The sequence below is a fragment of the Epargyreus clarus genome, unplaced genomic scaffold (assembly GCF_041222505.1).
Source record: "Epargyreus clarus isolate Ecla_fem2 unplaced genomic scaffold, WU_Ecla_fem_2.2 ptg000026l, whole genome shotgun sequence".
Lineage (NCBI taxonomy): Eukaryota > Metazoa > Arthropoda > Insecta > Lepidoptera > Hesperiidae > Epargyreus > Epargyreus clarus.
Genome location: NW_027332233.1, coordinates 13,176,069 through 13,197,756, shown reverse-complemented (window position 1 = coordinate 13,197,756; position 21,688 = coordinate 13,176,069). Strand labels below are relative to the sequence as shown.

At 38.2% G+C, this 21,688-nt stretch overlaps 1 protein-coding gene across 4 annotated transcripts in view; it reads right to left on the bottom strand.

Moving 5' to 3' along the window:
* Window positions 1-21,688, bottom strand: part of LOC140753108 (uncharacterized) — a 251,251-nt gene that overhangs the window by 2,064 nt on the left and 227,499 nt on the right. For 2 of the 4 annotated variants that reach the window (XM_073087490.1, XM_073087492.1), the window contains 14 exons: window positions 15,631-16,646; window positions 14,811-14,883; window positions 14,604-14,644; window positions 13,752-13,910; window positions 11,912-12,254; window positions 11,454-11,651; window positions 11,049-11,259; window positions 10,267-10,427; window positions 9,865-9,962; window positions 8,754-8,967; window positions 3,302-3,496; window positions 2,383-2,445; window positions 1,859-2,148; window positions 1,315-1,475 (listed from right to left, as the gene is read on the bottom strand). In XM_073087490.1, coding sequence (XP_072943591.1) covers window positions 1,315-1,475; window positions 1,859-2,148; window positions 2,383-2,445; window positions 3,302-3,496; window positions 8,754-8,967; window positions 9,865-9,962; window positions 10,267-10,427; window positions 11,049-11,259; window positions 11,454-11,651; window positions 11,912-12,254; window positions 13,752-13,910; window positions 14,604-14,644; window positions 14,811-14,883; window positions 15,631-16,646 — 3,223 coding nt within the window. The remainder of the gene's footprint in view (window positions 1-1,314; window positions 1,476-1,858; window positions 2,149-2,382; window positions 2,446-3,301; window positions 3,497-8,753; window positions 8,968-9,864; window positions 9,963-10,266; window positions 10,428-11,048; window positions 11,260-11,453; window positions 11,652-11,911; window positions 12,255-13,751; window positions 13,911-14,603; window positions 14,645-14,810; window positions 14,884-15,630; window positions 16,647-21,688) is intronic. The other 2 variants (XM_073087491.1, XM_073087493.1) reach the window with 2 other exon arrangements.

Sequence of the window (21,688 nt, the reverse complement as noted above, 5' to 3'; positions counted from 1 at the left end):
TAAATTGAATTACGTATATTCTGCTCGTTACACTATTACGATAACGTACCGTAACGAATAATAATTGTGGCTACTGTGTCAAATAGTAATTTAACGGTACTCACAAATGCAAATGATGAGTTAGTAGCACTCAAAGTTGGATGTTTGTAGCCATGACAGTACCATCTACGTTACCGGACAAAAATTTTGGATTATTTTCAATTTGAATTGCGGTTTATTTTAGACTATTTGACATACAATAATTTAATATAAATATAAGTTGTAAGATATGCCCTCAGCCTATGTTCGCATGCGTAATTCAATTGTCCATGTGGTATTGTTTTTGAAACAAGTGCATCAAGCGACGTATTTGCGTACCTACACCATATATTAGTAAAGATACTTCGCCGCCTTGAAATTGAATGAAGCCACAAACGGCTTAGTAAGTTCTTTTTTTGAATCCTTGACAAATAAAAACATTTTTAGAGAAAATTTACGAATAAATAACTAATTTTCGTAATAATTACGTAATTTACGTAATAAATAAATAATTATTTCAAATATTTTAGGGACATTTTAGCACGGAGACGTGGCAAAACTTTTTTACGCAACTATTTCAATTATCAAAAAAAATATATACGGTCGAATTGAGTAACCTCCTCCTTTTTCGAAGTCGGTTAAAAACTGGGTACATTTTCTTGTTAGGAGTGAGTAATCTTTACTAATCTATGACCTACACAATTAATTCAACGTATTGTGATCCCTGTTGGGTTTTTTCAAAACAGCTGCTCTTCTATGTAAATTGATTGTTATGAGCTATCATATGAAGAGAGAGTAGTACCTAGTCGTAAATAATTATCACAACATTCATTTAAGTACATTGTCAAGCTGTAAATGTTGTCGCAAGCTGAAATTGCTTATCAAGTTATCACATTGTTGTTTATTGTCAATACTACGAGTATCATACAGTGGCGAGGCATATCTATTGTTTTAAGTCTATAATTTAGTGTCAATTAACTGTTTGAGCTGACTAATTTTGTTAATACTACTGTTTACTTGTAGAAAATGAACTTTCAGTTCATCCAACGTCTTAACATTAGATGAACATTTATTATCACTATCATAGACAGATGGATTGTATATTTTGAGGATTAAGTATTAAGTTGAACGTCTCATATATCTACATATTTTCTTATTTCGGTAACACCTATTAAACCAGTAGGTACACGACGCAGCGTTGATTGTTGTTTGTAACATAGAACTTGTACAAGTTTAGGTGGTGGCGTCGTAATTATTTTTTTTAAGAATTCTTGTATAAAACAAATATCGTCTTACCCGTTCTCCATGACTGAGGTGTGTCTCCATAGCGTTGATGTCAGATTTGAGGCGCAACATCTGTGACTCCACGCGTGCGTTCTCGCGCTGCAATTCGGTTATCTCTTGTTCAATGGTCATGAGGTCCTCGCCGTTCCCCGTTTGCATGTTCATGTCCATACCTATAAAAGAAGTACCATCTGTACATACTAATAGATTGTCTATAGTTTATAGTTATCTTTAAAGCTAATATCTAATATAGTTGCATGATTTTTACAATGGTGTTAGATAACTGCAACTTTACTATTTACTATCTTATTTATTCTATTCTTATTTAACCTTTACTATCTTTGTGGAAGAGAAACATTTAGGAAATGGATGTTTCATTGTTGGCTTTATCTTATAGGTACAACAAAATAAGCAACAAATTGATCTACTATTGATATTTGCAATATAATTGGACGTTTTTCACAAAAGGCCTTATAACGATAAAAAAAAATACGTTAAAAATATGTAAGTATGTATAACCTTTTTTGCTGTGTATCAAAATATTATTAGTACTCACTCGAATAAGGTTTCGGGTACAGCGGTGTGATATCATCGGGGTACTTCGGCTTCTTCGGTTGCGGGGTGGGTGTGGCGGCGCCTGCTATCGGGCAGCCGGAGAGCGAGCGGTGCGTGAGGAAGGAGCCGTTGAGGTGGCCGGAGCCGTCGCAGCCGGGCGTCGGGCAGTTGACGCCGTCGAACTTGATCGCCGACGCCGCCGCCGCCACCGCCGCCTTGTGCTGCTCCACCGTGCCGCCGCTCTCAAGCACTCTCATCTTGTTGCGGTTCGCTATCGGACACCCGGAGGCGCTGGGGGACAAACTAGAGATGTTATTACGAGCACTAAAGTGTTAATGGGGCTGGGTGCTTTTTTACTCTAATTTCATAACAATATCTTATTAATTTTAAATAATGATGGTTTTGACTTGGATTCGACAGGCGTTGAAAATAGTTGATATTCATCAAGAAATCAAGAAATAAATAAAAATTGAGTTACACAAACACCACTACAGGATTTTTATTTTGGAAAATTATATGTCTTACCTTCGATGCGACAAGAATTTCCCTGTAGCGTGTCCAGATCCATCACAGCCCGGTATAGGGCATCTAAGCAGCGTGTAAATAACCAACAAACTTAGACTTACATGTGCATATAACGTTGACATTTAATATCAAACAAGCAAACTTTCTTAGTATAGTCACAACTACACTTTTGTACCTGGGATACTTCAGCCAGGTTTATAGCTATTTGCCTCATATCAGCATTTTTTATCTAATACCTCGTTATGTTTCGTACAGAAGAGTAAGGTAAAACCGACATAAATTAATAACAATTTCGGCAGCCAGTCATTCAATCAATTTCAGAAAAGTCCTGTTCTATTTTGGATTTATTAAGGATGTCTATGGATTGTAGTGGTCGCTTCATTTAAAATTGACAGTTGTTGCACGCCCATTCCCAAGCTACCTGCTTCTAGAGTCCACATGCGTGCGATGAATGAATATAGATTTTCATAACCACTTCCATAACTATCAGGTATAGTTTTATGTAATGAGTTGCGCAAATATAAACATTTCCTTGCATTTTGTACTCGATTTCATGTGCGCTACTTCTCATGGGTGAGAATAAACCTAGTTTTTTTAATGTCAATTGAACTCAGTGAGTAAAACCCTCAAATTTATTAAGGCCGACTCCATATTTAGTTTTCTGTAATTATACTATCGAACACTCTTCAAAAACTAAAAAACTAACTAAACTACGTTATAAAGTTTATACCAAACCAATAGACGTAGAGTACAAAAATTAAAATAGAGGACATAGGATCGTAAAAAAATCTCGATTGAATATTTCAGTACCTATAATTCATTATTCCATGAAGAGTTTTTAAAAAATGTATTTAGTGTAGTTTAGCCCCTAGTTCACTAAAAACCATAACTCTCTTTTTTACACCCAAATATTTCTCACCTGAGCGGTTCCGAGTCCTGTCCGTCTCTGGGCTTGCTCTTCGGCTTGTTCGCCCTCGGGCACCCGGAGAGCGAGCGGTGGGACGAGTAGTTGCCGGTGACGTGTCCGGAGCCGTCGCAGCCGGGCGTCGGGCACTTCAGCTCCTGCGAGTGCGGCTGCAGCTGCGAGCGGTCGGCGCGCGGACACCCGGACAGGCTGCACATATACAAACTGCTTACAATGCCGTGCTGGGGTCATCGGCCGTTGCTTACGATTACATTTTATGTTGATTTCTTTGGACATATTAGATGACTGTGTTGCTTTCACTTTTTTATTTTTTAACGTATAGCGCAATTTGTCTACTTGGCTATACTTTTTGATTGTTTGTGTTGACAGGCACAAGCTAGGTAAGACTTACTTAATTATTTTCTTTACAATCGTAACTAAAGACATACCTATAGTGTCCAGGACCTTAAAATATTCATGGTTAACACGAAGTAAACATTTTAAAATATAATCTTTCTTCTATATAATATGTGGTCACTGAACCCCATAGACATCGGTATCTAAACAACTCCAAATAGAACAGGAGCTTAACCCAAATTCCAATATAGACGCGTTGCTACCATTGAGTTTATCAGTTGGAAAGCCTTATATTACAAAATACATATTTTTATACAGAATTTATACACGATACTTTTTATTTATTACTTATTCCTTCAACAAATATATTTCAGTGACCCGTTAAATGTCAAACATCGTTTAATTTGTTGGCATAGACCTTTTCGATTAGTATGCAAACATTAACTTTAAATGTGTCATATACTTAATATATATTTTATATTATTTTACTAATCGGAATACAGAGTTGCAAAGACAAGTATTTCTGCCATAGGACGCTACAGTCAAACCTCAAAGAGACAAAAAGAAGCAAAATACTTGAAAACTACCTGCATGTGTATGTACCTATTATGTTTTTGATTACATAAGTATTAAAATTATGTAATAATAGTACTTGTCCTTGTATTTTTGGTAGTTGGCCTAAACTTGAACTAAGAAGTGGATCACTTTGAAAAGTAGTATCGCGCGCAGCTATTTACAATATATCGAATATTATTAGCAACATCGACAAAACTAGAATTATTTAAAACACCAAACAGCAAACCATGCGATTATTTGTTAAGTTTTTTTTTCCTCCTACATTTTTATGATTCATATTTTATGTGAATCGTCAAATAAGTCAATTTTATAGGGAACATTCGTTTAATAAATGTCGGACCATTAAAATCTAGAAATGCAGTAATATTGTTCTTTAATGTTATCGGTTAACCAACTCTACATTTTGTTTATATCGCAGTGAACGCTCTTTATCGGCTCTACGTGAATTGGTACTCTACGATCAAAGTAGGTAAAAATAAATCATGTAGAGAGCGTAGAGCAAGCAATTGTAGTAGTAGGTATTGGATTATGAACATTTTATTTGAGGAAAAAATAATTAAAAATATACTTAAAACTGTGATACACGTATTCCGTATTCCGAATGTACTAAGCACAAAAACTGGTGCGATTCTAACTAGAAATAATTTAAGCTAAAGTACCTACTAATAAACACGTACCTGTATCCAACAGCACACGAAACTATTATATTTATTTTATGTTTGTATATTCATAAAACAATATAATATTCGTATAATAACGTCAATATAATTAACGTGTCTTAAGTAACATAACATAAAATAGTAAAATAAATTAAGGCCTTGATAACTAATTTGATAAGTACATAAATTAATATGAATTTTAGCGATTATAGGCACCAGATAAACTAAGGAAAAATATTAACAAATTAATTTTTTATATAGGTCTATGTTTTGTAATATTGTGTATTTAATACACACAATTCACAGTACAGTATAAAGTACAGTGTAAAGTGTTTATTTATGTTAAGTCTTTAGCATCAATCTCGTTTATATTAAATTAATTTTGATAGTATGATACCAGTGGTAAACTTTTACTTCAAAATCAAATAAAGTACTCATGTACTCAATTTAAATGGTTTTACGAGTATTTCTCAATCTACAAGCCTATGACATTACATAATATAATACAATCGTTAAATAATAAAGAATAAGGAAACACGCAATAATAGTATACTATTAGAAATGTTATTATACATATATTCAGTGGTTTAATTTAATAGCACAATACGTTAGAATAACGTTTGTATTTCTACGTATGCTATTTACGCTATCTTCTGTTTCTAACTAATGGTAATTGTTAGCCGATTATATAAAATGTACATGTGTGTCGATACAAGTGTTTCGTGTGAGCTAAATAATTTTCTAAGTTTAAAACTCTGATCAAATCAATGACATTGATGAGCGGGGAGCGGATTGCGATCATGTATCGCGAGTTTCAAATAAAAGTAGGTATTCTATGAAATGTATGAGAGAGCTCAAAAAGTGCAGTTTACGAAATGGCAAGTGGAGTGGATTCATTGAGGAATACGATATTTCGTACTTGTATAGCGGGTTTACGGTACACAATTAAAAGCTAAGTAATACTAGAAAGTTTTTAACAGACAGGGAAATAAGCAGCATAGTTAAAATATAATGTTGTTATAGATTGTAGGTATATCCGAGATCAAATGTATTAACTCCAATTCGATGCAATACACCTAAATTGGGCATATTACGGTCACATACTTATAATGTTACGGAGTCACGGAAGCTTGCCTTTATAAATAAAAAAAATAGCTTCGGAATCTTTGCGTCTTTGCAAATCACGAAAAGTAGTTGATGGATAGGCATATAACTTCTATAAAACGTTGCATTCTTGTAAACCGGTTTTTATATAATTTTAATTACGACGTTTCCATTTAAACATATCAGACTAAACCACGAAGTGAAACCCGGATTTCTGTAGTATATAATATTTGTTTTCTCAAAGCTGTCGCGTTGCTTTGGATGGATTTACTGCGGTTCCTTAACTAACGTCAAGTTTCGAGCGTTCCACATCAGCATTCCGTCATGCGGTTAGTTCAGCTCACAACCTCGCTGTACGCCAATTGAGTTCTGCGGAAACGTGTAAATTGCCGCTCACGGCTGACTCTTGTTCCACTCAATCGGGTAATCGTTTTTGGTATTTAGATGTTGCATGAATTGCACCGTGTGTGCGAATATTCGTAGTACTATCGTTGAATATAAAGATATTGTTTATTCTGTATTAAATATGCAAATTACAGAAGTGTTTTGTTCTCCTTTTCCAAAATTTTTTCGTCATAAATGCTTATTGGCGACAAATATATATATTGATCAGACCATATCGAACTTCAATATTAGGTATATTGTTAATATTTATGTAATGATATGGTATTTTAGAAGTAATGATAAGTTAATTTACATTTCTTTTGTGAGTTTAAAGATTTTTTTATTTACGAGTGTGCAAAAATTAATAAAATATATAAAGAGTGTAACTATCTATATTCATTATAGAGTTACGTATTTAAAATATTAACCTTGTATCTTGCCAAGAAAGGATCTCATATGGTGGAGTTGTGAATCGAAAATAGTACGCAACGATTAGTAGAAAACCACTATGTTAGTAAGGCGTTGGGAGAGACCGGGACGAGCCCGGACATTCAAACATCAATGAATGCACTCGTAAAATGTTCGCGCGAACATTTCCGCTTGCCTGCGGTGAGTCGCGAAGTTGCCCGAAACGTGGCCGGAGCCGTCGCACGACCGGACCGGGCACTGGATGAGCTCCCTCGACTCCCGTATCCGGTATCCCAGTTTACCGTAAAAGTCCTCCCGATGGTAGCTATCGTAAATAAACACACAATCATAACAGGCCTCATTTATTTATTATCTAACCAATCAAACTAACTTTCAAATGTCAACGACATAAAACAATAGGCACCTACATGCATTATTCTGCATAAGTTGAACTAAAAATAGAGCTAAGAATTAACGCCTACATGTGGCATCTCTTAACACAATTTTTATGTTTTAATAAGCGCCAATATGTCATTAACCTGCAGAGATAGTTCTACACTTAATTATTGAAGCGTAAGCTAAATACCTCTATAAATACTCGATGTTTATCTGTGCCAAACGTGTTATGTGTTTACAAATTTATTATTAAACGAATTGTTGTGTTTGTTTATCAAATTGAATATTAATATTATTAATTGATGTTTTTGGATTTTTTTATAAATAAAAGGTCCAGTATCTTACCTGTTTCGTCTCATAATGGCAGTTGGCACGTTTATGTGGCACGTTTCGGAATATATCTTATCTTTTTTATCTATCGAGTACCCGCGCGTACGAGCGCGCCTGCGCGGGCGCCGGTATATTTAGACTGATCCGTCGACTGTGACTTTGCTCTACGTTCGAAATACCACACCGCGGAACAGTTTATGTCATTGTATCTGTCAGTTTTATTTTCCGTATCGCTTACTTACTTTTGTACGTGTAATTCAAAACTAATTAGCGTGGTTAACATTGTAATAGTAACTCATTACACACGTTAAGTAACACGCAAACGGACATAAATATTTTTGTTTCTGTATTTTAATATTGACTTGTCAATCTGAGTTATTTAATTCATTATATCCTTGCTAGTCAAAGAGTATATTACAGTTTTCATGTAATTCGAGTATCCGAGCATAGGGAATACACACTAAACAGGACAGTTTCTTTCCAATCATAATTATTATGTAGAGTCCTAGAAATCAACAAAAGAAAGAATACAACTTAGATCACACGCGTAAAAGGCCTTGGCACTAGTCTCGCATTGTGTTACCTTCATTGTTTTTCTTGTGTATTGTCTTTCTGTATATACATTGTTATACTAAGATACTTTGTAGAACGTATATAGTCGTATATATAGGTACGTTTTTAGTTTATGGCAAAGGGAAATTAAATGCAAGATCTTATTATTAGTGGACGATTGACTTCGTAAGTTTAGGTGCATTAGTGGATCGTTTGTGAATTTAATGAGTATATTACAACAAAAGGTAATATAATGACTATAATTTACAATACCTTATAATTAGTAACACTTTCACCTCGATAACAAGCACGATATTTTGATTGGCGATGCCATTTTAATTATACACGTAATAATTACACTTTTCAAGTGGCATATAATACGCTGTGATTTTTAATTGTATTGAAGACGAATGGAGTTCCTTTATCTATAACATGCAATATGTGAATATATGCTAATAATAACAAATACAGACGCTGCTAAGTATTTATAAAATAATTCATCTATCCATGTAATCATACATAAGGAAAATACACTTATATACGAGGCATTCCAACTTCTCTTAAGTAGCGCCCACGTTTCTTGAGCAGACCTTAGGTGAGACTCAAATCCTAACAGAGAGTTAATCACTTACTATTAATTAGAATGTTGGCTCGTCTGCTTCCTTGCTATAAAGTCAGTGTATCAAAGTTATCATATTCACCTGCTGTCCTTGGGCTTGTCGTGCGGCGCGTGCGGCGGCGGCATGTAGCAGGGCGGGGAGTAGGGCGGCGCATGCGGCGGGTACGCGGGCGGCGGCGGGTACGCGCCGCACTGGTACTGGTAGCCGCCGTAGCCGGCCGCCGCGGCCGCTGCGGCGTAGTCCGGCTGGCCGAGCCCGTAGCCGGCCACCGGGTGCGGGCTCATGCCGCCGTAGCCTGGTTTAGAGGAAAGTAACGTAAGTGTAACGCAGTGATTTGTTGAAATGAAATGAAATGAAATCATTAAGTGGATTATTTCATAAATAATGAACAGGTTGCGGTAACGATTGTAAAACTTTAGGATAGCCATGTAAAACTTGTTAACGTACTTAACAATAAAATATAATGTAATATAGGCAGTATATTGTACATACGTACTTAAAACCTCAATTTAAGAAAAATAATTAACCATGACTCTGCATTGTAGAGTTCGTTCAATGCTCTATTATTGCTATAAGCGAGTGTAATTTCAATAATTTAGAGTACACACATTTTTCAAAAACAAGTTTCACATTGTTTCAATTAAAGACAAGTGCACTTGTACAAACAAACAGAAGAAGAGTGGTAACCGCGATACAACGCTACTCAGCGCTACATAACGCCTGCTCGTCAGGATTAGCAACGTTACTCCTCGGCGTGTTGCGGTGAGCGCGAGGGGAAACATTATGCGGTCGCGTTTTAATTTGTATCACGTGTTTTACGGTTTTATGGCACCGGCGGTATGCTAGGACTCATCTCGTTCCTTGGTTAGTCCGTGGAACTGTGTTGTGCTTGATTACAGTCTGTTTATACTTTCGATGTTGTGGTATTTGATGATATTCGTTTTAGGTTGCACGTTGAAAATATTACCTCGAACCGATATAACAAGAATATTGTAAGATAATTGAATATAATCAAGATCTACAATGTTAACTAATTAAATTTGTATATCATTTGTGTGCGTTTCCCTCCATTCCTCCTTTTTTGATTATCCTATAACCGGCTGCATTTCATAAGTAAAAAGAGTTTATAATCACATAATTTTCATTTAACATTATTTTAACGTTTATCACGGAAATTTAAATCTTATATTACCTGCTGCGTCTCGATGGTAAGCTTCTAGGTAAGGATGACTGCCACCACTGTCCGGCGTTGATTCTCGACTGTATGATACGGCACCAGGGAAAGTTCGACTGTCAACAAAAGCAAATGTCAGTTTATGGGGTTGTGAAGGACTAGTTGATTGGATCGATAAGTAGGTAGAGTTAAAAATAATATCAAAATTTTGGGGTAATCTAGTTATAGCAGTCAAGATGTAAAGAATTATATCACTTTAAATAAAAATTCAAAGTCTCTGTCACTTAAAATAAAGCTTTACAAATAAAAGCTCTACCATCCCTCACGACAATAGTAGCTAAATAAAAAAACACATAAAATCAGCAATAAACACGAGAATCGCAAACTTAAAGATACAAGCCTATCAGACAAATGCCTCACCTATGTGGTAAACGGGACACGCTAAGGTCGAGGGTCTGGCCCTGCGGGCTGGGCACCTGTGGGCTGGCGGTGAGCTGCGGCGAGGCGCCCGGCTGCGGGCTGCCGCGCGCGCCCCCGCTGCCGCCCCCGGCGCTCGTGTACACCGGCGACGCGTACGGACCCTGTTGTAAAAACCGCCGGTTATTCAATTGGAACTCGCATCAAACTTATGGTCAAATGTTAACGTAAACCGCGACGTTTGCCGGCCGGATTTTGCGGCATTTACGCTGGGAAGTAAGTAAGCAGATGTTAAAAGGGACGACGGCATTGTTCTATTGTTTAGTGTAAGTCATACGTACTTATAAACCCATTTATGTAAAATATTCACGCTGAACTCTATAGCTGGTTATGGCTTCATTTTTTTAACATATGAATTTCAGAGAGGATCGCTTTGTTTCCTCATTTCTTCGCAGTTTGGTGCGAGTTATATATCATATACTATGTGCGTTCACCTCATACACTTAACAATTCTATTACCTCCATAGACGAGTCTCTTACGTTACAATTTCGAATTCGAAGTATCTTATGACGACGGCTGGCCACAAAATGAGTACTCTCTCGATATTCATTTGAACACCGTTCATTTGCGTAATTTTATACGTCTAGAAAAGCCTGCCTCTTTTTGACCATCTTGTTTGTTGCGTGTGATGTAAACGCTGTATGGATAAACTTGAAGAAATTGAGGAGATTGTGACGAGAACTCGGCCATGCAGGCAATCCTTGTACTCCGAAGTGAGTCTCACCTGTGGACTACCACTAGTCGTTGAGAGGTCTATTGCTGGCCGCGGATCACGAGGATCCCTTGACGTCGGACTGCGCGGTCTCTGCGCTTGCGCTGCTGCGATCTTCACCGATAGGTTGATAGCCGAGAAACCGGGCGGGACACCGGGACCCATTCCGGTGACGCCGGCCACACCGCCTACTCCGCTAGCCGTTTCGTAGTGGTACATTGGTCTGGACGGACATACACGAGTGTTGTAGATCACAAACATTCGCACAATTTTATGTGAATTTAATTAACTGGGTTTTTTTTGGGAGTTAACGGAACGTATGGTCAAAAGTTGGGAGGTCTCGTTTACCACATTAGTAGGCATTGTTTGTGATTATTTGGTTTCGCGTAACTACTTATCGACTACTTGTTTACGTACCTAGGGTAGATAGGTCCGGTGTTGCTTTCCTGTTCCGACTGATCGGTTTTCATGGGGGTGGGTAGGTGCGGATCGTGGTACCGCTCCTCATCCCAGCCGTAGGGCCGCTGCGGACACTGCGCGGGGTCGTACCGCTCGAAAGCGGTCGCACCCTCGTAGCACCGCGTCTCATACCCGTACCTCGTTTCGTTCATTTGACTACGAGAGAAAATTACAGTGTTCTAAGTACCACTAAAGATAAGACGAAGAAGAGTAGAAGATAATTTCTAGACATAAATAAATACGTTACATAGAGCCTTATATGAGCAGGATCGTCTGCGCTGATGGTGTTATGGACACACCAAAATCCAGCTGGACAAATATCTAAATTAATTGAGGTTGAACGTAAATTTTAACGTAAGTGTCTAATCATTAGAGCTACTGTACGACACTAGTTGCCAACAACGTATGATTGTTACCTGTACGAGCGTACGTGGTCGTCGGGGGGTCGCTCGTATGGCGAGCGCTGGTCGGGCGGCGCGCCGTAGCCGGCGTGGCGCGTCTCCATCCCGGCGGGGGAGTCGCGCTCGGGCTCGGCGGCCTCTCGCTTCGGCACCAACAGCTCGGGCGCCTCACGTTTCACGGGGGGACTTGGCGGCGACGCCGCTGCCTCGATGTCGCGTTCGATTTCTCGTTCGCGCTCGCGGTCCCGCTCGCGTTCTCGGTCGCGGTCCCGATCGCGGTCGCGTTCGCGGTCAGTTGATCGTACCGAACTCGCCCCTTCGGATGATATACTCACCGTTACAGGGTGGGTTATTGGAACTGTAAGGGAAACTATAGTTTAGTTTGAAAGTTTACCATAGACTGCTGGATAACAGAGGGATGTTGTGTAGAATAAGAGATATATTTAATAAGATTTTTAATATCACGATGAAAATGAACTCTATAAGTTTTGATGGATTTCCGGAGAAGTCAAATGAGACTAAGTTAAAATTTAGTACAATTGATTCAGTTGGTCATATGTATGTAGATTTATGGGGATAGGTCTTTTTAGACAAATTCCTACACAAACACACCCAGATTATATAGATTCATCATTCAGATCTGTGTGGCAAGGGATCGAACTCGGAACTCTTTGCGTGTTAGAACTGTATCGTGTACGCTCTCCCAGGCGGGTCGTTGCGTTAAAGCTGATATATATAGTGGTTTTATATTGATATTTACATAATTATTACTTTTATTAACTTATTGCTTTTTTCAGGTTGTGATTATTTTTACATAATTATAGCCTGAAAAATTTAATAAGTTACTTGGTGAGATAGGCTATCTTGAAGGCCTGAGTTGTAAAGATTTTGGTTAGAAACGGAATTCCAGACAGAGAAGACGGTTGTTTACGCACGTGTTCACGGCATCATTTCAATTATCGAAGTAATACTAATTAGTTCACATGGAACAATTAGGTAAATTAAGTAGCACTAATAGTAGCTAATTAGGTTCATGGAACTAATAGCTGTTAGTTCCATGAGTAAAATCAGGTCAAGTAAGGCTTGGTCTTATTACCAGATTGTCTCAGTTTTTCTAAATTACTGTGATATATAGCTGGAAGACGTTAAGTTTAGGTATTTAAGATATTATAAGTAAGTAAGTAGAGTATGCACACTGCTTGGAGCTAAAAGGTTTGATGTAAGGTAACTTATTACTAAGTGTTGTAGCTATTTCAAATCTATTTAAGGGTTGAAGTCTCTGTGCCTGGGCGGTGTTTCTCGCAGCTCCCATAGGACAACTCAATCGCAAGATTGACAAGTGGTGAGCTGATAGGTATACTACATGTTCAGGCTTCTGCAGCTAGCTTAAAGGCTAGATCATCTTCACCTGCAGGGTTCTATGCTAGAGTGGCTGCTTTCATCGGACGTCAGACAATTTGATCCAACACCTATCAGTAAAAATAGATTATTATAGGTACTTCTTGTATATAATATCTTTGGGGCACTTGTGTAGGCAGATAAAAGAACTGGTCTTATAGATCCAAAACGCCTGGAGGTCTGGGTGTATGTCTGCAACGGCAGAAGGATACCCCTAAAGCCAGTGGCAACTGTACTAGCTGAAGCTGATGTGTTTGATGTACCTATGTATCTAAATTACAAGTTTAGTCTTCTTGGCATAGTCCACCTGAGGGCCTGGGTCTCTGTGCGCGTGCGGCGGCTTTTCTCGCAGCGGCGGTGGGACTGCCCATAACGAGCGGCACGTAGTTATATTACTTGAAGTTTATATGTGTGATGAACCCAAGTATACAATTTTAACCTGCTTGTTATAACCCACCTGAAGGTCTGGGTCTCTGTGCCCGTGCGGCTGCTTTCCTCGCAGCGGCGGCGGGACAGCCCGACAGAGAGCGGTGAGTGCTCCGGTTGGAGCTGACGTGGCCTCTCCCGTTGCACCCTGGCGTGGGACACTTCAAGATCGTCTCGTGCAACGCCAAAACTACGAGATAAAGGAACCTATTAGGAATAGGAAGTCACTAATGGAGTTGACGTTAATCATCAGGGGAATATCTGCTTTCAAAGTAATTTAAACTTGATTTTCTTAACTTGTTATAAATATATGTTATTTATAAATAAAATGCTTGTTATCATCATACTCTTATTAACTTTTAAAGAGGTAACTTATAATACTCTTCATTTTAAAGTTATTGACTAATTTCTTTGACTATACTAGATTATAAGTATTCTGTCATTTAGTAAAATGGGAAATGTTACTTAATTGTCATAAAGTTTGATATAATTATAATGATATTAAACTTAGTAATTCTTCGTAGATTCTAAGTACAGTCAATAGGTACTATACATTACTTAGGTAATTATTCTATGGTATCGCCCTAATAACTCATTTAAGGCGCTCTATATTTTGTTATATCGTATAGTAATTAGGTACTAGTTTGTAATGATAAATGAAAAAAAAAACACAAAAATATAATGGTGCTGGCATAAAATATCTTGTAGAATAAAAATCATAAAATTAAATGCAACTACAATAACTTAGTAGTGAGTTTTAAATAAATAATTACAATGATATTGTAATTTAGGGGTGGGCTAAAATCATAAGTTGAAACTAAGTAAAATAAACTGAAAAATAACGTGAGTATCTAACGATAGAATCAGTTCCTGTTTTACTTACTCTCCGGTGTGACTTTATCCTTTCTTGGGCATCCTGACAGACTGATGGAACAAACGATAAAAATGTCATTTTAACATGAGTAGGTAGGTAAGTTTAAGTTTGGAGTAATATTGCAATTCAACATGTTTTAGGTGATGTTTACGAGAACTGTAGGTACGTGACTTTTCAAGGTAACTGAAAGGCTTGATAATCATCGGATCAACTCACCTCCTGTGGTGCGTGTAAAGTCCGGTGACGTGGCCCTGCCCATTGCAACCGGGAGTTGGACACTTGTTGCCCTCTGTGAACAAATCGACCGGTGCACAAATTAGTATATTCTTAATCGGGCGGGGGCGTGCAAGAGCGATCGATATGGCCGGGCGTGCCGCGGGGCGTACATGCGCGGCGCCGCCCACACTGCGGCCCCACCTCCCGACAACTCGAAAGAAAAAATAAAGAACGTCGGGCGGCTGCGCGAACGGACTGACAATTTTTCTTTCAGGAGAAGCGGGCGGTGCGAGCGCCCCGCCCACCGCCTGTCCTGACCCGTTTTTATTGCGCGTCGCCGTGACGTAAGCCGAGCTATCGGCCAACAATACGAGGAAAATCTTTAGGTACCCGACGTATCTTATACATGAAATTTACGTAGGTGGAGCTTCGCCATACATTTACTGTCGCACATGAAATTATACGAGACTTTTACAAATGAGTGATGATTTGTTGCCAACCTTTGTTGGTTTACTGAGCAAATAAGGTTAGCGTTGAATAATACAACAAGTTTTAGATTCGACTCTGTGAGTAAGGTTAAACAATTAAGAAACCATCCACGAGCTTTTACTTTGTTATATTTTACTGCATTTATACCATATGTTAAGCATAGTTAAGATATTGCAAGTTGAATCCTCAACTTGAACTCGCAGCAGGGGTTCAGTAAAGTAAAGGATATAGCGCAACCTTGAAACAAACTTGAGTTAGTTCATAGCCCGGAGTTCTGTTATAGCGACGTCGTTAAGAAAGTTTGGCAATGGCTGTTGTCGGAGTGCGGTACCTCTGGAGACCGGCGGAGAGAGCGCGGAGAGCGGGCGCGAGTCCCGCGCGGGCTGCGCGGAGGGCACGGCGCGCGCCTCCTGCAGCGCCGTGGCCGCGCGCGACCCCGCACCCGCCGGCTGCAGCACGGTGTACTGCTTCGACCCCTTCATCGCATTCTTATCGTGATCGTTCGAGTAACCGCCGAACGGCTCGATGGGTATCGTCACCCCGTGGATCTTGTGTTTCACTTCCGCTGGTGGCTTAAACGCTGATTGCGTAGAATACGGTAGCGAAGCTGTAGCGGCCTTGTAGGCGTTGTACAAAGTTTGCTTATTTACAGACATAATTTCACTTTTCAGCCTCTCTTTTGAGTCGCGTTCGTCGTCCAGGCGTTCCGAAATATCGATTTCTAATTCGTTCGACGAATCCATGTCATCGAAGTTGGGTCCGTCGTAATTATCAGTGTACTTGTTGTGGTCGTATTCGTCGCTGCTTTTTCCTCTCTGAGATCTGTGGGAACCGTGGCTTACTTTTTCTATTTCGATCGTTCCCATCATATTATCTTGACAGTGATTACGCAATGAAAAACTTTTTTGTGAGACCTCTGCACTTTCTGAAGATTGAGAGGGGGAAGACGGTAGCATTTTATCAGAACGTTTGTCGTGGAAGAGATTTTCGAAGTCGTTTGCATCGTCGTTTTCGGAACTGTGTGCAGAAGGTGGATCCCGGGACCAATTTCCAGAGAAATTTTTTAGCGCAGCCTGTGTTTCTAAGATAAGAGTTTCGTCAATTTCGTCGTTCTGACGTACGAATTGTGGTAACTGTGCAACTAGAACACGCCTATGTGATTCGATTTCGTCTCGTCGTTCCTCCTCAAATAATCTTCTTCGTCGTTTGTTTGCTAGGTCCTCGTCCATGGAACTCGGATCGGCTGGTCTTCTGTCGGTGACTCTGAACGTTTCTACATCTACACCAAACTCTAGTCTTCGTTTGTTGATTTGGTTCAGTGAATTGTGCGTATTTAGAGCTGAAGACCTGAAACAAACAGTGCAATGACAGGAGATGTTTCCGCGGGAACATAACATGGACATCGATATTAAAAAAGGGTACTTGCGATTCGATTTTCCATCCACAATCACAATATTTTTACGCGGAAATGATTCTCGGCGTTTTCAATCGATGTCATCACAGTCTTAACACTCGGTAGTTTTATTTATAAGCACAAAAATCGTTCCCACGTAAAAACCATTTCACTCAAGAGCTTTCAGACCAACTATAATTTTAAAGGGAAAATTATTGTTATTTGGTAATAAATAAATAAAATTACGGTCGCTAGTTTGAAAAATAATTTTGTATTGCTAAGTTACTGAAGTACCGGCTCACGTCTCACCTACATCTGTTAAAAAATTAGATTTGGTACATCTGAACTCTACTAATAAAGCAAAAAAATGATAAAACCACGCTTTTCCTAATTTTTAACTGCAAAACTATACTTTATAGATAGTTTTGAAGTCCCACGGAATTTAAAAGTTTTTCGTGAGTTTTTCAAAAACTTTTTACTGACGTGAAATTTTTCATTACGTCAAAATTGTCAGCAGTGTTAATAAAAAGGTTTAATGCACTAGATTATAATTTTATATTTTATTCATACCCTATAATTCGCGTTTTATTGTAGTTTGCTGTTATTTAAATACATGTAGCATTTCACATTTTAGGTTTTCATTTGGTTTAATTAATGATTTGGTTTTATTACTTAGATTGGTTTTATTTATTGTTTGCTTTATTATATTGTTTGCTTTACTATATTGCCATATAGTATTAAACTAGTTATTAAATTTTACTGTTGTTTCTATATTTTGTATTTTTTTATAATAGGTTACGGTGATCGGACTTTTTGGTAAAGTTAACACGATGCTTTCAATTTAACCTATTTCAATCATATAGTGCTTAACTTAACTTTTAGCCTTCTACTTATTGTTTTTTTAAACAGTATCAAATACGTATGAAGAAGTAACATTTAAAGATTTATTTATATAAATTATTTCACATAACCGTATTTACAACTTGTTTAATCTATGATATTATTCCATAAAGCGATTGGGTGGGATTATTGATCCGAGATTCTCCAAAAGTTGTGCAATATGCGCTCTACTTCAGATCGTAATCGATGGTCCTTGACGGTACGACCCTACAACCCGCCGGAAGACCGAAATACCGATAGTACGTAGCAAACATTTACGTACGTGCCTCCCTACTCGCTACGGACGTTAAACGAGATTACACGAAACGTGTACCGTTTTCGAATCGCCCGAACGGGTTGGGACGCGAGAATCTACGTTTGGGTGAACGTTCGTTCGTGTGTTGGCGTAGGGTAATTAGATAAACCCTGAGGGTTGGTGCTTAACCGGTTTAAACTAGTGCAAGTCGGACCTTTATCAGCGGGTGGCGAGTGGCGGGTTATCTGGGGCCGCGTTAATTGTAATGCAGGGAGATTAAGCCGATATGAGCACATCCTTGATATTGCTAGAAGAGCAGGATTAAGGGACGTTGAGACGCTCTGCCGTCTAAAGTGTTGTGAGCAGGATGTCTTAACCATTGTGAGTATCATCGTCATAGGTTGTTATTGTGATGTAAGAACTGTGAAAGCGATGTTTTAGTTATCTTATATTATGTTATTGGTACATCAGATCATTGTACAGTTTTGTGTCTACGTTTGAAAATACCTTTGTAAATATTTTTTAGTCATTAATTTAAGTAGGTTTCTTTTATAAAGCTAAGCTCGTTTGGTCTCAGTCTCAACCCGATTTCTAGAACAAGGAATTTGTATACTTCCAATTCTAATCGCATTACCTTAAGAAAAGGCATCTAATTAAAATTTTATAACGTGATTACGTTAATAAAGTTACGATTTCCTGAATTAGAAATAAAGTTCTTATCAGTAACAAATTTTCGCTGAAATCTTACTGCACAATCACGTTATGCATAACCATTACATAATTTAGCTGTAATTCCTTGAGACTGATATAATACCTCAGAAAATGAAAGGTAAGCCGTGGGACCTGAGACCCTTTCGCCCTATGGCAATAACAAACACGCGTCGGCCTCCCGCGGGCCCCGAGACTCGGCTCCGAAATTCAAATTGCACCTTAGAATTCTTAATTATTGAAATCATAAATCAAAACGTGCCGTTTGGGCGAGCGGCCATAAAATTGGAGGGAGGCAAGCGCGAGAAAACTCGAGTGTGGTAGGATTAAGACATTATCACTTTTCTTTCGAGCAGTCGCGCCCTCCTTGGCCCGAGTTGGCTGTAAATCAGCGGCTAAATCCTCTGGATTAGATTCATAGAGTTGCCGCGGCCTGAGGATCGCGCGCCGGCGATAATGGCGTCGTGTGCTTGCGTGATTTCGCTTTTAAATCGACTCCCGGCGAAGATAAATACTCTCCCAATTTAACCTCCAATTGAGTTTCCCGTTTAGACGGCTTTACTTGATCCTTGATTCGAGTTTATAACGAATAACATCTGAAGCTACCCGATAATGCTGGTCAGCTTTTGTAAAACACGTAAAACTTTAAGCCGATAATCTCGCCAGCTTAAAGTTAATCGCTGTCTAGAGACAATAGTTTATCGTCGCGGATGTTGCGGAAACTGGAATGGAAGTGACACAGATAGGTTCGCACTATAATAATATCTTACAAACTGAATTATTTTTTAAAAGACAAAGATCAATAAAAAACGGACGACAGCGTAATCTTTTGAAGTTAATTTGATATGTTCATCAAGACACATTAGACAGTTCGGCAAATACCTAGGCGTAAATTCCTTCTAAGGGTTCTAGCACTACCAATCCAGTACCATAATACATAGACATATACAGGAATGGAACCGAAAAAGATGCTCAGAGTTATGCATTCATAGGTATATGAACAATGGTCAATGTTTTAATTTTAATTCCAATCTCTCCATTTACTATTCAAAAAGCCGAGGGTTGTTCGAATTCGAGGTCAAAACTTTTATTGATTAACTACAAAATGAGGGTGGCTATAGCTACGCGAGTACAAAATCAATATTGCAACTGTTTGTAGGGGTTAGGGGGATATTTTACATTGTTGTCAATTTCACAAAAGCAGGTATTATATTAATCGTAGCTCGATTGTTGTATCTGCGTTTTAAATACAAGAAAGTTTAAAAAATGCTCTAGGCTAGTGGTAGGGACGTTTTTCTAATAAGGTTTGGTGATGAAAGGTATGGGTTGCTAGACAAACTGTGTTATATATTTTTTTATACTAAAACCTAACGATATGATAGACGGAATACAGGAAGGAAAGTAGTCACGGTTGCCTATGGACCTTTGGAATACTAGTGGTGTCTCCCATGCATCGCTGATTTTGAAGGTAACTTTTATAAGATTACTCCAAGCTTCCCAGGTCATCGACAAGTTTTGACAATTGATATATAATGATAAAGTGACAAGAGTGGCCGATAATAGGTATGAAACAACACAACAGCTGCAGTATGCAGAAACCGACATTGCTATAGAATTTCCATTAAATTACGATTTTCTAACAATCTTGGTATCGTATGTAGGTAACAGAATTATCTAGCACTTAACTAAATTTTCTTTTTAATAACTTGTAGAAGCAAATTATATATTTCACACGATACAAAATATTTATACGGTAAAAACCGCAATCACAAATATATCACTGCTTTAGATGAGGAACATTTTATTACAGATTCTATTCCGGTACACAACTGAGAGAACAATACTGATCTTAAAATTCTGATTCTGCTGAGATTTCTGATAATACTTGCAAATTGTTTATTCGTTTGCGAATTAAACCCTATCTAGTAATATTGCATGACAGTAAGTGCAACATGTGAGCACAAAAATCAATATCGGGATAGTTTAGCTCAGTTTGTAAGTGGGGTAATGGTACGCGGTGCATTGTGACTGGCAACCTCGCAACCTCGCACCCTCGCGCCGCGCAAATAGGGCTGTGAGTACAGTACAAAATATTACAAAATATATTAAAAAAACTAGTATCTTAATTTTTTTTTAAGATACTAATAGATTAAATACATTAAATAAAAAAGATAAACGATTGTTTTACTTCAAGAAATAAAGTCATTTCTTTTGTTAAACGTAAAAAATGTGCTTTTTTATGTCATTTGTCCACCGCACCGTCATCGAGCCGATACCGAGAACGAGATTATTTCGGGATAATTTTAATATGTCGTGACGGTGATAGTTTGTCCACCGCGACCGACATCGGAGGTTTATTTTGTTCCAGATATCACGCGTGTGACGGTAGTGTATGGACAAGTTCCAACGTGTTTTATATTGCCGGCACCGTTAAAATCTCCTTGCCGATCTACTCGAAATATTGGCGGCCGAAATGACGGTGCTCGGGTGACAGACGTGCGGTGAACAAGCGGCTATAGTAAATGTATGTACGCTACTTCGGCGCTGTCATTAATTATCGGTATCGGCTCGGTGACGGTAGCGGTGGACAAACAGCGTTATGGTATGGTTTTGGAAATGTAAATATAACGGTAGATATGTATGCTATAATGATTGATTTCGTTTACCACAGGCTTGTAAGAGTTTAGATGCCAATACCTAACTTGTTATAGATTACCAATAATATTAAAAAATATGTTATTTTTCTGAATGAAAACCATAAAAATTATGTATTGAATAATTGATTTAACCTATCTATTTATTTACTTTCATACAACATAATTATAATTTTCCAAGGCATGCATGGAAAGAATCGTAACTCTTTATGGTAATTTAACAGCGGTATTGAGTAGCGGTACTGTAAGTAACCACTACTTAACCTTTTAAATAGGGTTGAGGAGGCGTGGGAAATTAAAAACGATACGTGTAGAAAATATGTTTTTTTAATCTAAGAGAAGAAAAATTCTTAACCATAAGTTTTATTATGGGGACATCACTATTTTATTTACTTCAGCAGTGTAACGCACATCTGCGTTCGAAGCGTAATAGAGAGAAAAATATCCATGTCAGTTGGTACTGACAATAATGGTTTATTGACGTGGATATTTTTCTCGA